The sequence below is a fragment of the Ambystoma mexicanum genome, chromosome 8, assembly GCF_040938575.1.
Source record: "Ambystoma mexicanum isolate Mex_15411 chromosome 8, UKY_AmexF1_1, whole genome shotgun sequence".
In the NCBI taxonomy this organism is placed as follows: Eukaryota; Metazoa; Chordata; class Amphibia; order Caudata; family Ambystomatidae; genus Ambystoma; species Ambystoma mexicanum.
The window spans coordinates 106,292,631-106,307,709 of record NC_090929.1 but is presented as its reverse complement, the minus strand read 5'-3'; the positions used below and the strand labels follow the sequence as shown (position 1 = coordinate 106,307,709).

The 15,079-nt window shown below is 46.7% G+C and overlaps 1 protein-coding gene across 9 annotated transcripts in view; it reads right to left on the bottom strand.

Moving 5' to 3' along the window:
- Positions 1–10,680: 10,680 nt before the first annotated feature.
- Positions 10,681–15,079, bottom strand: part of MAPKAP1 (MAPK associated protein 1) — a 1,504,770-nt gene continuing 1,500,371 nt past the window's right edge. For all 9 annotated transcript variants that reach the window (XM_069609401.1, XM_069609405.1, XM_069609406.1 and 6 more), the window contains exon 14: positions 10,681–11,339. In XM_069609401.1, the coding sequence (XP_069465502.1) occupies positions 11,214–11,339 (126 nt within the window). In that variant the 3' untranslated portion in view covers positions 10,681–11,213. The remainder of the gene's footprint in view (positions 11,340–15,079) is intronic.

The window sequence follows — 15,079 nt, the reverse complement described above, 5'->3', positions numbered from 1 at the left end:
CATGGAGTGGAACGATCCAATCTCGTCGGGCGGAGAAGCCCTGGTGGGAGGTGACGACGGAAGATCCTCGTCGTAGACCTCGTCGTCCATACCCGTCGCTGCCGTGTCAGTCCCCGTATCATCCCCTCGAGTCGTGGACGGGGAGGAGGGCTGGATGGGGCGCGACGGCTGAAAAGGAGGTGGAGGGTGAATCCTTCTTTTCTTGGGAGGAGGAACGCCAGAAGGTCCCGGTTCTGGGTCCCCCGACGGGAGTGGTTCCTCCGCTGGCAACGGTAGTCTCGTCCTTATCTCCGAGCATAAGGACTGTATAGCCAACAAAATGGCCGCCGAGTTGTCGTGGGGCGCTGGCAGAGGGGAATCCGACGGGCGAATCTGTCGTCGTCACCTGCGTCGGGATCCATCCCGACAGGCCGGTCTTCTTCCACGCCGAGGCCGTGGCTTAAGACCTCGATCAGCTCTTCCTCCGAGGTCGAAGCCGAGTCTACGACGACACCCTGCCCCCCCTTTTTCTTCTCCGCCGGAGGTTTCACGGGGGTCCTATCGATGGGCATAAAAGAGGACTCCCTCCGAGGTGGCAGGGAGACTCTGGGCCCCGAGGTCGCCACCACTGGCGCAGCCTCCACAGTCTGAGCCAGGGCCGCCGCGACAGTCTCGATACAGGCCTTGGCCGGATGGATTAAGGCCTTCACCACCTTAGGTGCGCTCACCGCCTTATCCTTGAGGGGGGGGACACTGCCTCGCTCCCCCTCCGATGGGGCCTTCGAGCTCGACCGGGGCCTCTCCAGGAGCTTCGCCGGGTGCTCGGCCTTCCTCTTACCCGACCCAGAGCGTTGGCTTGTGGTTGATGGTACCGGGGAGGGTGCGCCCTGCCTGGCGCCCGTAGAGCCCGACCGTTCGGCGCTCCCGGTGCCAGCGGACTCGCGGTGCTTGGCCTTGTGTTGGACCCCCGTCGCCGGGGCGTCCTCAAAGGTCTTAGAAGACCGCTCGGATTTCTTCCTCTTCTTCTCGCCGGACGGGCTCTTCCCTTCCAGCCAGTTGGCGAGACGTTGATGGCGGTCCTTCATGGTCCGCTCCGACATGTTGCCGCAAAACGCACAGTCTTTCTCCACGTGTGTCTTGTCCTCATGTAAGCAGTAAAGACAAAAGGAGTGTTCGTCCTCCTTAAAGACGTTCTGCAGCTGGCATCCAGGGCAGACCCTGAACAGCTTTCCGGGCGTCGAGCTTCCCTTCTCCTGGGCCATGTCCGGGACGGGCCTGAGAAACTTCTGGAGTCCTCCAAAAGCGTAGCTCGACGAAATCTTCACCCTTGAGCGGCGCAGACGAATCCGACACGGATCCCCGTTGATCGGATGGAGAGTCGGTGGAGCTTGAGGCTCTTTTGACCGAAAAAACAAAGTTTTTGAGAAAAAACGTGAAAAAATAGCACTAACGCTCGAGAGCAATAGCACGAGGATCCCAACACATGAACGTGCGGTAAAAATCTGAAGATGGCTGCCAGAGGCGGGGCTTAGGTAGAGGGCAGTCATTGGCTGTGGTCAGCTGTGGCAGAGACCAGTGATTGGTTATTACTACGAAAGACAGATCAGAAACGAAACTGATACTGGTTTTTTCTTTACCCAGGATTCCCAGCCTGATGACGGGGAATATTCATGAGCATGTGAATCCATGCTAGACCCCATGCTGGAGAAATGATATAACTCCTTTTCATGCTCTCTCACCTCTCCAGTTTACTATGATCCACCGTCGCATCCAACCATCAATCCCTTTTTCAACAACTGCTCCATCCACACCATCTACCTGTCATCAATTCAAATGGGGATTTATCTGTATTAGGAGGTCTTCTTACTCTGGATGCACACAGCATTTTACTCAACTCCTCAGCAGGATCCAACTTTGACGCTCTACTTAATTGAATCAAAGTTTTGGCAAACCTATTGAATCTTTCCACTGAGCAATTAGCTTATGGATGATATAAGGGTGTTGTGATGTGTCTAATCCCCTTTTCATTCAGAAAACTCAGCATTTGACACAAATTGTGTCCCATTGTCAGTGACAATTTCCTTTGGAATTCCTTTCCTTCGAAAAATATCCTGAAGAAATGAAATGGCGCTCTCTGTGTTAACCTCTCTGACAAACTTTACTTGGGGCAAAATGGCTATAGTAATCAACTAACACCAAAGGATTTCTCTTCTCGGGCCCAAGCCCATAGAACGGCCCAATTATGTCCATGGCGACTCTTGCCAATGGTTCTATCTATAGCTTCAGCAACACCAGCAGTGGAGTTCTTGTAATTAATTAAAAGCATATCACTCTGATTACATTGAATGCATACTCTAATAAATCTGTCTCAGTCTCCATCTACACCTGGCCACCAAAGATTTAGTGCTCCTCATACTAGAATGACTTATGTGAACATTAGCAATAATGCCCCTCCTTATATCATCAGGGGGTACACATTTTTCTCCTATCCTCAAGATGCCACCTTCCGTGGATAATTCATTGACCATTCCAAATGGCCTGACATTTGTTCTCAGAATGTTGCTCAACGGTCCCCTGTAAACTACCTATTTTCACACTTCCTGAAGCAATTTATCACTATTCTGTGCTCTCATCCACATCTCTTTTGTTACCACATTGCCTGCCAACACACATACTTCTGCTAAAGATATTTCATCATCCACCAGTCTTGCTTTTCCACTCCCGCTATTGGCATCCTTGATAAGCAACCTGCAACCTTGTGATGTTGTCCTTCCCTATAGTCAATACTGTAATTGTACTCTATCAATCTTGATGCCAGTCTGTACAACCGTGGTGATGCTTTTTCAGCACCCTCTCCACTTTTAATATTTCGAGTAGGGGCTGATGATCCGCCATCAACAAAACGTGGGCTCCCCAAGCTAAGGATTCTTTCTCGATTACCGTCTCAGCTTGAGACAATGTCCTGGATGCAAAACATATCGTCATTTCACTTCATTTGCCATACTTTTGCGTGGGTACTACTCCCAGACCCTTACTACTGGCATCAACAGTGATAATGGCATCTCTCTTAGTGTCGAATGACTAACGCATGAGCTCTTATAATGCATTTTTTCACTCAAAAGCTTCTTGCGGTCTCTTTCCATTCAAACATAACACTCTTTCTCATGAGCTCTGGCATTGGCTCCACAACGGAGGCAAAATCTCTCATAACCTTTGTATAATACTAAAATAAGCACAAGAACGACAACAATTCTTGCTCATCATATGTTATGATGTGTGTTTGTTTGTGAGGAAGGAAGGAAGGGAGGTCTTATGAACAGTGGTCGAAGTTTGCGGGAGCAGTGCTCTTCTACTTCTTTTAAATAAGTTTTACCGGTCCTACACTTTTATTTTAAAAACGAACCGTTCCGTTTTAAAATAAAAGTGTAGGAAGAAGTTGAAACTTGCACTTTCAGTGCACTGCACTGGACGTGCCCTTAAACAGCAGGTGCATGTGTTTTGGGGTTTGTATTGTGCATGGGAGGGGGTGCAGTAATCTGGTTTGAGGAGTGCGGGGGCAGGCCAGTAGGGAACATAGTTCCACTCCTTCTTTTCGTACACTTCGACCGCTGGTTTTGCATGGTTTTCCTACGATCTGAATGGTTTTCTTTCCCTCAGAATGCATGGTGTGAGACTGCAGGTATGAGGTCATGAATGGAATGCCAGGAGTGTGATTGACTGGAATGTTGAGTGTGTACGAGATTCCACCCAGGGCAGCTGGTGATGGTGTAGCTTGGGTGGTGGGAGCCAGTGGGCACCACTCTGACTGTACTTCCTATCTCCTTGTCATGTACCTGATTAAACCTGATTAAAGTACCCTGAAATCCTCCAGCTGACTACCCGAGTATCCTTTACCAGTGAACATAACAGGGCTACAATGATATTTTTAACTAATGACTCATTGGGTCTTATCCCCGTTTTGGACAATGTTTGCTCAAGATATTCCACCTCTTCTTGATACAGTTTGCACTTTGATAACTTCACGGTCAATCCACACTCTTTCAATTTGTTTACAACCTGTTCCAACATTAGTGTATGTTGTGTTTTATTCTTTGTATATATTGAAATGCCATCTTGAAAATACATGACAACTCCAATCCTTTAAAATACTTTCCAATTAGTGTTTGAAACATAAATGCCCCTGAGGCTAGCCTGAACAGCATTCTATTAAATTGAAATAAATCACACAGTGTAATAAATGTTGTCAAATGTTTGCTTTCTTCTTTTAGTTCAATTTGGTGATATGCACTGCATACATCAATGGTCGAAAACATGCAAGTGCCTTCAATATCCTACATCATTTCTGTGATATTTGGTAACGATTAGTATCAATTACTAGGTTATTCACTTCCATCGCAAACGCTGACTCGACCCAGCAGGGCTAACATCTCACCACTGATTCAACCATTACCCCGTACAGATTGGAAGCCATCTTGAAATGCCGTCTTGACCCATCAGGCCCTGGCAGCGTCAAACAGAGTCGATGCAGACCGCCAGTGGGATCACATCCATTCAAACATCTCAATGCCAGCTGGACTACGGCAAAAGGATCCTAAAAGTTCCGCTCGATACTGCCGAGCATCAAAGTAGAATAAATATACTGTGAAGAGGTCTTATCCCTCTGGCCCACATTTTAGGAACATAGTAACTTTTAAGCCTCCCATCTCTACTTTGTCCTTCAAAGACATATGCATGAGGAGTAACATTGTTGCCAATCTATGTCTGCACACTCCTGCTCATCTGCTCAGAGAGCCCTTCCATAAAAGTCTACATTCTCTGCCTTTCTTTTATAGGGGTGGGATCGCCTGGTGTTTTCTGATTCGTTTTTGCATTTCATTGGAAGATAAAACGTCTATAGACTTAGAGAACCTTGATTGAACATGCTTTTATTTTGCCACCATTGTACTTATATTGTTTGGGTTGGTACTCCTAACAGCACACAAACCCCTCTGTAGAGTGTAGCCTGCTCCCAGCCCACGTTACCATAACAGGTGCAGGAGGCATACCATTCGTGCTGTGCCTGTCTCATGTTCGGGACCGCTGCTGGTAGTAGTGGGGGACTGAGTAGGCGGTTTTGCCAGTACTCATCGCTGTACTCTCGTAGAGCAGTAGTCCGTTCATCACACCTGTACTTACTTGATCAGGATTAAAAGGAGCACAGCATGACACTTTTTCAATTTAAAATACTTTTTAACATACAAACTTGAATTACAAGTGGAGCAGGACTTTTCATTCTATTAATCATTCATCTTATAATTAGACCAAATGTCTAACAATCTGTGCTTGAACATCACTAATCTACATTGGCATTCTGGGGACACTCAGATTGCCGGCTTCCATTGCTGGGACAAGCATGCTTTGCCAGTATGGCTGTCACAGCCGCACACGCTCCTTCCTCTGTCCTGCCGTTCAGCTCCTGCCTCATTCTTTTGTGCTATGCACCAACAAAAGTAACCACTTACCTAAAGCGGTCTCTTCTTGCCCATGTTCTCTACACTTGATCCATTATTGAAAGATACATGGGGTTGATTTTTTTTAAGCTTCTTTTTATGTTTTCATTGTGGTCATCTTGGGTTAGAGTGTTTTTCATATGAGCAAACCATCAACAGCAAGGATCTCTCTCTTGGAAAAACAATGTATTGTAAAACACTTAACACTCTTGTCGGGGTGCCGATGGCAATGATCACCTCGTCACTAGGCCGCAAGGACCCACATCCCTTGTTTATGGGACTTCATTTGCATGGGACATTGCTAGATCGTATGGCCCACCGCCTAAGGTGTTTATTACCAAATTACCATTCATCATTGTTATTACACAAATCCAGATCGCTAAATCAAATAGATTAAAGGAAGCACTTCGCATTCAACTCAACACCACTATACGAATTTACAAGCTTTGCCTATGATAGAGGCCTTGCTGGTGTCTGCGCAAGCATCGGAATCGGTGCACCATTTAGGATTACTCTTGTTAGGATGGAGCAGGCTATGTTTAACTACGGTGTACCAAAATACTCTCGTTACAGGCCAATCCCACAGCAAATCGAAAAAGGTAGCCTCTTCATAGTTAGTCCCAGCACCTTAGATTCCAATTAAGGGTGCAATTAAGAATACTGTTGGCTAAGGAGTACCCGGTAATGTATGAGCAGGAATCGAGCATTGTACGATACATAGTGATCCATTCCCCATCAAATCCTTTAGCCTATAAAAGCACAGACCAATACCCTCTTGCTAGCATTGGTGTCACTGAACAGGGGACCTTGAACAGGCCATATTCCGAGGGACTGAGTTTGACAAAAAGTGTAAGGTTCGCGCCTTGTTCATTAGCCTAGAAGGTATGTCAACAGGTCGGAGAAAAAGGGAAGTCTGCAATCAATTGAATTTCAGGAAAATAGCAGTTCAATCTCACACAAAATTAGCAGGGGCTAACTGCAGCTTGTGTTTGCATCCAGATAACATCTACGCTACCCTGCATCTGGTGCTGTAGGAATCTGCTCTTCATGCTCACTATAGAGTCTCAAGAAGATACAGAGTTGTGAGATATATTAATGGTTGAAACAACAAATGCCTGTGCTGATGGCTTGGATGACCAGGACAGACTCCTCAAACAGTAGCCAGCTGTGTCTAATTTCCAATGAATAACTAGCATTCAGGGAAACTGGCTCAAAATCAAGGAAACTACTCCAATTAAGTCTGTTTAGTTAAGGGAATTGCCATTACAGTGTCAAGAGAAGGCTCAGCAGGCTGTTACACACTCATTTGTGGAGGTTAATTTGCAGGCTCTAGTCAGATCATAATATCTTTGAAGAAGTATCTTCCTCCTCCTCCACGTTGCCTGCTTCCAATCCAGAGTGTGGCTTGCCAGAGGTGCTTGATGGAGAAGCAGCTGAACCTGTCAGTAGAGAGCTGGGTTAGGAAGGCTGAATAAGGGTTGAGGCAACCCTGAGAATATATCGGAGGACAGAGCCTGATTACAGGATGGCATCGAAAGGCTTGGTGAAAGTGGACAGGATCTGCAGATGGGGCCATGGGCCACTGCAGAAGTAGCATCGATTAATGAAAGTGAATAACCCAACTGGAGCAACAGTAGCAAATGGACCGGCCCAAGATGATCAAATCTTTCGGAACATTTCCAAATTATTGAACACATGAGTACGTGAATTTCAACTGTGCTTCTGATAAATCAGATACATTGTATCAGAGCCTAATCTGGTTGATGCTGCAAGTGTCTCAATCGACCATTGGAGTCCAGCAGGATGCACAGGCTTAGGCAACATAGAATTAATACAAACATAAATGCAGCTGATGAGTGAGAAGAAAAAACAGATAAACCCCCCAGATTGGGTGCGAGCACTGGGCCTATTGAATCCAGCAGAAGAGTAGAAATCCCTACATGGTGAGAGAGAAGCAGGGGTAAGTCTTGAATGGAGAAGCCGAGTGGTTAGAGTATTGTGCTAAAGAAACACAGCCAGACCGGCCTGCAAGAGAAGGGTGGACCACTGTGACAACTCACAGGGGCAACTGCCTGTCCTGCTCAATGTCTGCCTAGGAGAAAGACTGGCAGAACCCCAACATGAATCCTAATCCAACCAGTTAAACGTCCTAAGTGTTATCCGGTGCAAGAAGAATGAATCCACAAGAGTGGGCAGGGAGATCTTAAAGAGTAACCCCACAGGATTTCTCCCCAAAGATCCTACCAGGGAGTCTCTCCAAATCGGACCCTGAAGGTTAGGTGGAACATCCCTGAACTAGTCCTGAATATCCTTAAAGAACTAGTTTGTAACTACCAGGTCCCAAAGAAACAACATTTTCGAGGATGGATGATGTTTAGAGTGATTTAGAAGACTATACGGAATGGGCACCTCTTAGACAACAGGTGCAGATCCTTGAAGGAAAGTCTAACTCATTCCAACCCCTCAACTTCCCGACAGTGGTGCTTGTGAAGAATACCAGTCTCCCTCTCCTGCAGGATTTGAGAGCACCAGGAGAGCACCAGGAAGGATAACAACATCTTGAAGCCAGTAGTGGGTTGTGCTCCAGTGAGGGGCAGGATAACGACTTTGAACCCAGAAGAGGGGTGTGTTCTCCAGTGAGGAAGAAGTGAGCTCCTGGAAATCCAGAAGAAGGGTGTGCTCCACATATTGGGGAGTAGAACTCTGCAAGCCCAGACAAGTTGTGTGCTATGGTGAGGAAGAGGTGATTCCCCTGGAATGCCAGAACAGGGGTGTGCTCCAGTGAATGGGGGCAGGGGTGCGCCTTGTGAACCCAGAAAACGTTTGTGCTCCAGTAAGGAAGAGGATAGATCTGTTAAGCACAGAAGGGTTGCGCTCCAGACAGGGGGAGTACAGCCCCTTGGAATCAAAAGACAGATTTTCCAGAGACCCTTGACCTAGGAGAGGGGGGTGAAAAGTAGTAAGAGAGAGTGACTTTGATCCCGGAAGAGAGGATGTGCAACAGGAGGGCACCTTGAATACAAGGGGAGGGTAGAAGACAGGTGGGCTCCATTCAGGAAGAAGATATCACCCTTTAAGAACAGAAGGCAAGTGTGCCCCAGGGATGGGGAGGAGACCTCCTTGGGACCAGAACAAAATTATATCCCAGTGACCCGTCACCCAAGAGAGGGGGGTGAAATGTAGTACAAGAGCGAGACTGTGGTCCCTGGAAGAGGGGGTATCTAACAGACGAGGAACGCCCCTAATAACTCAGACGAGGGTGTTCCCCAGTGAGGGGGAGAAGAGTCCCGTTAGCCCAGAAGAGGAATGTGCTACAGTCAAGACAGGGGGAACAAGAGGTGGGGTGGGAGAGAACGACACACAGTGATCCCTGGAGACGGGACATGCAACAGAGGGGGAGAGACTTTGGTCCTGGAGAAGAGGAGCAAGAATAACAGAGAGGAAAAGTGACCTTCGGACACTTGCTAAGGGGGAAGACCACCCAAAATTTCACAAGAGCCTCAGAAATGGCGATAAAGACTGAGTACTAGTGAGAATAAGGCAGGAGACCTTCCTGTCTGGGACCTTCTGAATGCCCTTTTGCTTGATGTCTATTTGTATACAGACCCGGAGTTTAAGGACATTTCTTAAGAACCTTTAGGTTACAGCCACCCTGAACCAATTTAAATGCAACAGTTATGTGTTACTGTTTAGTAAAACCCATTAACAATACTCCGGTATCAATAGTTGTGTTCTCCCGCAGTCATGAGACAACCGCAAATAGGAGGCCCCAGAATTCCTGGTCACACAGGGTGAGAGAAATCAGGCTTTCACCTGAAATGTGAAGGCAGAACCGATTTGTCCAGGGTCAAGTCGATTGCGACCCCAAGAACGGGCTTTGTCCATCCATTTGCACTTGGGAATTGGTACTTGTTGGAATAGGTGTGACCAAGGAATTGTGGGCTTTTTTCACCAACATCTCTGCACTTACCTGTGACCTGACAACACTCACAAAGAGGCGCTATGATAGGTCGGACTTGGTCACCTTCAAGCAAGCAACATCACGTGATGGTCTTTTCTGCTGTTTTGAGAATGAGCTGGTTCCCACACAGGTAGTAATATAAATCCACAGATCAGAAGTAACTCAAACTAGTGCAACAGACTCGTACTTAGTTTGCCAAGCACCATGGGCATGGCATGGTAATGTGTGTCCTTGCTGGGACACAGGAACCAGAAATGGCAAATCTTATCCCCAATGGGCATATTGGTGGCCTTGGCTAGGTGTACTTTGAGTGTTAAGGTAGGCCATGACTTGGCCCTGTTAATCTGGTATTGATCACACCTACTTATTCAGCCGTTCCCAGATTGTTGGGAGAATGTGGAAACTGTCTGGGAGGTAAAGGGTATTTGGCTGCACTCTCTCGGGCTTCTTTTGTTTCATGGAAACAAAGACCTGGATGTTTCTGGGTACAGAAAAGCTGGAAAGGAGGGCCACATCAAACTACTGTGAATGGGAAAGACAATCAAAGAGTCTGTGGGTAAAGACACAAAGCACTGCTCAGTCTCAGAAAATGTTGATGAATAGAGGGGCATCCCAAAACTGGTCAAAGGCATAAGGAATTGGGAGAATGCCCAAGGAATGGCAACCAATGGAAATCTATGTTCTAATATTTTGATAGCAAAAATTGACAAGGAATGCCCCACAGCAAGCAGCACAAGAGCAGGAGTGGGGTGTACTCCTCCATACTGGAGGCACAACTAACCTTTGCATTATTTTCCCAAATATTCTAAAACCAGAACAGACGAGAAAACGTTTGAATTTCGGGAAATCCCATAACTAAGGGTTCTCCACCCATGATCACACCAAGTAGAGATAATTGAACACTAGGGAATTTCAACTCTGTTATAATAAAGACGGCAGCACACAAGGACAGCACTATGAAGACCATCCAAAATCCAGGTCTACCGTAAGCCTGGAACATTCTTCACCTTCTCAATGCTATGAACATCAATGATTTCTGCACCACATCTCTCGTAGTACTGAAGGCCTCCAACTTTGATATTATTGCAACAAACATTCAATGGCAGGAAAGCAACCATGCTACTTTGTCATCAAAATGGCCCAAGAAGTAGCCTACTACTTATAACATTATTTTAACACTTCATAGGAAAAGATGAAATAGGCAAGTTTGAAAAACAAAACCAATAAAAATCACAAAAGGTTGTGTCTCAGTTGTCTTTAGAAAGGTTACGCATGTTTATTAATAGGAAACATTGATCCATTTGTATTCCTCGTCTGTACATTTATTTGGGGTTGGGACCGTGTCACAACCAATGGCTGCAGGTACATTATGTCCAAATGTCTCGTCTCGCTTCTTCGAGCAGTTGGGATAGGCTGCATCCATGCCCTTCCTTTGTGATTGTGCTCCACATTTCTTCAATGATCTTAGTTCATGACCTCTGTGTAATTTACGCCGAGAGGCTCGACGCATAATCCGAGAATCTTTTTCTCTGATGTAACGGTCTTGCTCCCCCCCCCCCATCAAGGAAATCCCTAGGATACGCGGGCATCACGTGGCTGGAAATGGCCTATTCCAGCGAGAAGCCACCAAACGTTGATTTCCTTCCTTGGTGGCTAGGGCAAGGCTCTTGGCATCAAGTGCTTTGTAGTTCTGGCTCCCACCTGTTTGTGTCCGACAGGACAGCACTGCCGCAGCATCCAGTGGATGCGGTGAGGAACGAGTATATTCAGTTCTGTGCCAGACATCACGGCTGCCCAGATTTCTTCTCCTTCTGGAAGCTGAAGCTTGTCCTCCTACTCAGCTTTTTTTGCTTTTGGGCAAAATAATCTGCTCGGGACGTACTTGCTCGTGATTCAAGTATATAGTTGACCTAAACAGAAACAGAAAATATTAACTTACTGCACTCATTTCTAAAAAAACATTGGCTATATGCAGTGTAGGTTACATATTATCACAAACAGATTACTAGTGCATGCTATTGAGCAAATCTAGGTTAAAATGCGGTTTATAGCACCTACAACATATCAACCAAAGTGAATATCAAAGCCATTTGCAAGATTTAGCACCAAGTTGACTTTTTACGACCAAAACAATAGATTTGCTACATTAGTAAGAATTTCCACTTCTAATATGAGATGGCCAGGCTGTTTCTATAGTACAAGGTTCACCACGTACAGATCTTCTTGGTGCCGACAGTGGTCTCTATAAGGATGACAGTTCTTTTGAGGTAAGTGGACCTCACAGGTATATCAAGTTGGGTGTTTGGCGTTGGGCCTTCTGCCACTTGTAGGTCTCAGACCCTTTACTGGTAAGCATAGTGAATATGTACATTTCTAGATGCCCTTTGCTTTTGGCATTCCATAGGCACCCTGGATGAAGCTGTGTCTGTGAAATAAATTGTACATAGATTTATGGATCCAAACTGACTCTGCCCATCTCCTTTCACCAGCATTCGCTGCATTCTATGGGTTTTGGGCACATTGAAATCAGACACTGCCATGCTCCTGTTTTTGTTTTTTGTTTTGTTTTTTTAAAGAGAACCTAATTGTTAGTGTCATTGTCACTTGTTTGTCTTATTCTAACTGCCAGTCTCTCACCATTCAGACATCCCAGCTGAAAATACAATAAAACGGGCCTTTTTCCATCTGGGTGGCGTGAAACATTTGGATTCTTCAAATCAGCAATCTTTTATAATCTAGGTTTGGAGCTGAGGACTATACAGTGTTATATGATACAGAGCAAATAACAGAATGGCCGGTCATTCTAAGGCCCCTTGAGGATATACAGCACATGTACAAACGTTGCTTCTTCCACTGCGGAGAAGGTGTTGCAAACTGCTCACAAGGCGTCAGGGGTACCAGACTATTTTGCCATTGCTTCATGGTGACAAACTAATTTTGATGGTGTCATTTATGACGCTGCACAATCAATGACCCTTCACAGAGCGCTCTACTGCCACACTTAAGTAAGGGATAACCTGACAGAGTAAAACAAGCAGCTGCTCCAATAATAGGACAGGGAAGAAAGGAGGCAGGGAGGGGAGAGGAGATGGGGGCAGGATAAGAATGAACTCGGAGAAGAAGAATGCCAGGCCGGGGCAGTGAAGCATACTTTTCGTTGGGGAAATCGTGTGCAGGTTAGAGGAATGGAGAGCCTTACGTCATTTTCCATGTTCAAGGGGGCCAGTCTGCTAGTCCTGATGTGCAAGGATTGCTGTTCCTGCTTACTGCAGGAGCCTCTGGTAGGGGAGGCTGTGAGTCAGCTGGGCTCCCCATAAAGATGCAGAAGTGGCTCTGAGCTGACATGGGCTCCCCTTCAGGGGTCTAGGGGCCATCATGGTGGGAGTGCCTAATTCTATAGCGTCTGGCAGGACAGGCTGCTCGCTGTGGGGTGATGTGTTCTAAGTCCCCTGTACAGAATGGGTGGGTTCACAGTCTGTGACTACAGCAAAGGTCCAAGACCCCTGTATCCTGTACTGAATGGCTGGGTTCACAGTCTTTGACCATAGCAAAGGTCGAAGACCCCTGCATCCTGTACTGAATGGCTGGGTTCACAGTCTGACTACAGCAAAGGTCTGAGACCCCTGCATCCTGTACTGAATGGCTGTGTTCACCGTCTGTGACTACAGCAAAGGTTTGAGACCCCTGCATCCTGTACTGAATGGCTGGGTTCACAGTCTGTGACTACAGCAAAGGTCTGAGACCCCTGCATCCTGTACTGAATGGCTGGGTTCACAGTCTGTGACCATAGCAAAGGTCGAAGACCCCTGTATCCTGTACTGAATGGCTGGGTTCACAGTCTGTGACCATAGCAAAGGTCTAAGACCCCTGTATCCTGTACTGAATGGCTGGGTTCACAGTCTGTGACTACAGCAAAGGTCTGAGACCCCCTGTATCCTGTACAGCATGGCTGGGTTCACAGTCTGTGACTACAGCAAAGGTCTAAGACCCATGTAGCCTATACTGAATGGCTGGGTTCACAGTCTGTGACCATAGCAAAGGTCTAAGACCCCTGTATCCTGTACTGAATGGCTGGGTTCGCAGTCTGTGAATACAGCAAAGGTCTGAGACCCCCTGTATCCTGTACAGAATGGCTGGGCTCACATTCTGTGACTACAGCAAAGGTCTAAGACCCCTGTATCCTGTACTGAATGGCTGGGTTCACAGTCTGACTACAGCAAAGGTCTGAGACCCTGCATCCTGTACTGAATGGCTGGGTTCACAGTCTGACTACAGCAAAGGTCTGAGACCCCTGTATCCTGTACTGAATGGCTGGGTTCACAGTCTGACTACAGCAAAGGTCTAATACCCCTGCATCCTGTACTGAACGGCTGGGTTCACAGTCTGACTACAGCAAAGGTCTGAGACCCCTGTATCCTGTACTGAATGGCTGGGTTCACAGTCTGACTACAGCAAAGGTCTAATACCCCTGCATCCTGTACTGAACGGCTGGGTTCACAGTCTGTGTGTGACTATAGCAAAAGGGGGAGGGGCTTGATCACATGGACATAGCTATAGGATAGATTCAAACTTTAGTTTAGAGTGTATGTGCTATAGATTCACACTGGCATAAACAAGGATAGTGTAGACTGTGTATGTATTCTAGACTCATTTAGAGCTTATATGCTCCCTCAGAGCTAGGAATCCATCACTGTAGGTTTTACATGGCAAATCTGCATTTACCAAGTGGTGCTGGAGTCCATTTTGTCAGCCCCGCTATAGAACTACTCTAGCAACATTTGCGCGTGCGACACGATTTGGTTACTATGTTAAGTAGTGGCGTGCTGCTTCAGCCAGAGACTGTGCAAAAGTAAAAGTCTTCTAATGAATGCATTTGGGTTGCTCCCACCGGCCTTTTAAAGATCAGGGTAGAGGCATTACCCGATGAAGAAATAAAGCTCCCAGTACTGGGACTGTGTCAACAGGTGCATTACGGCAAGAGGAAACCCTTCCCCAAGCCAAGCACCCAGGATCCCAGAACATGTAGCCCCAAAGGAAGGGCTGCGAGGGTCGACATGTTGGAAAGAGTGGTAAACAAGTTACTGACATGGTGACGTGTTGCCCCCCACTGCTCCCTCTTTCCGTCTGTGGGATCTCAGCGCACTTTCTTTGGAAACCGCTCTATTTGGCTTATTTTTTGCATAAAAGAAAAACGATCACTTTTTCCTGCAGCAAATTAGGGTCGGCCCCATTTTTAAAATTGCACCAGGCATTTTTGGAGGTTGCGTGGTACTCATGTATTCAGAAAAGGTAGAGATAAGTAGGAGTGAGGGGCGGGTGCCAGCGCACACTCAGCACCTCTTGCCTGCCTGCTCCGAGCCCAGCGTGGAGAGAACATATATGGTGGTGACATGTCGGAATGCATTGACAGCCATTAATCCCCGTATGAGGGCAGCACAGCGAGTTAAACCCTTACGTTCCTGCTCCATTCTGGCACTCGTTACTCGATGAAGGCCCTTTTAAATGATTTTTAACAAGCCCCCTTTATACTTTATGTATTCTGTCTCGTGCTTTGCACTCATGACATGGAGAATGCTAAGGGCAGGTTAATGCAAGATTCAGACGATAAGCGGCCCTCTGGTGCACTGTTGGCTGCCCGCAGCGTGTGCGA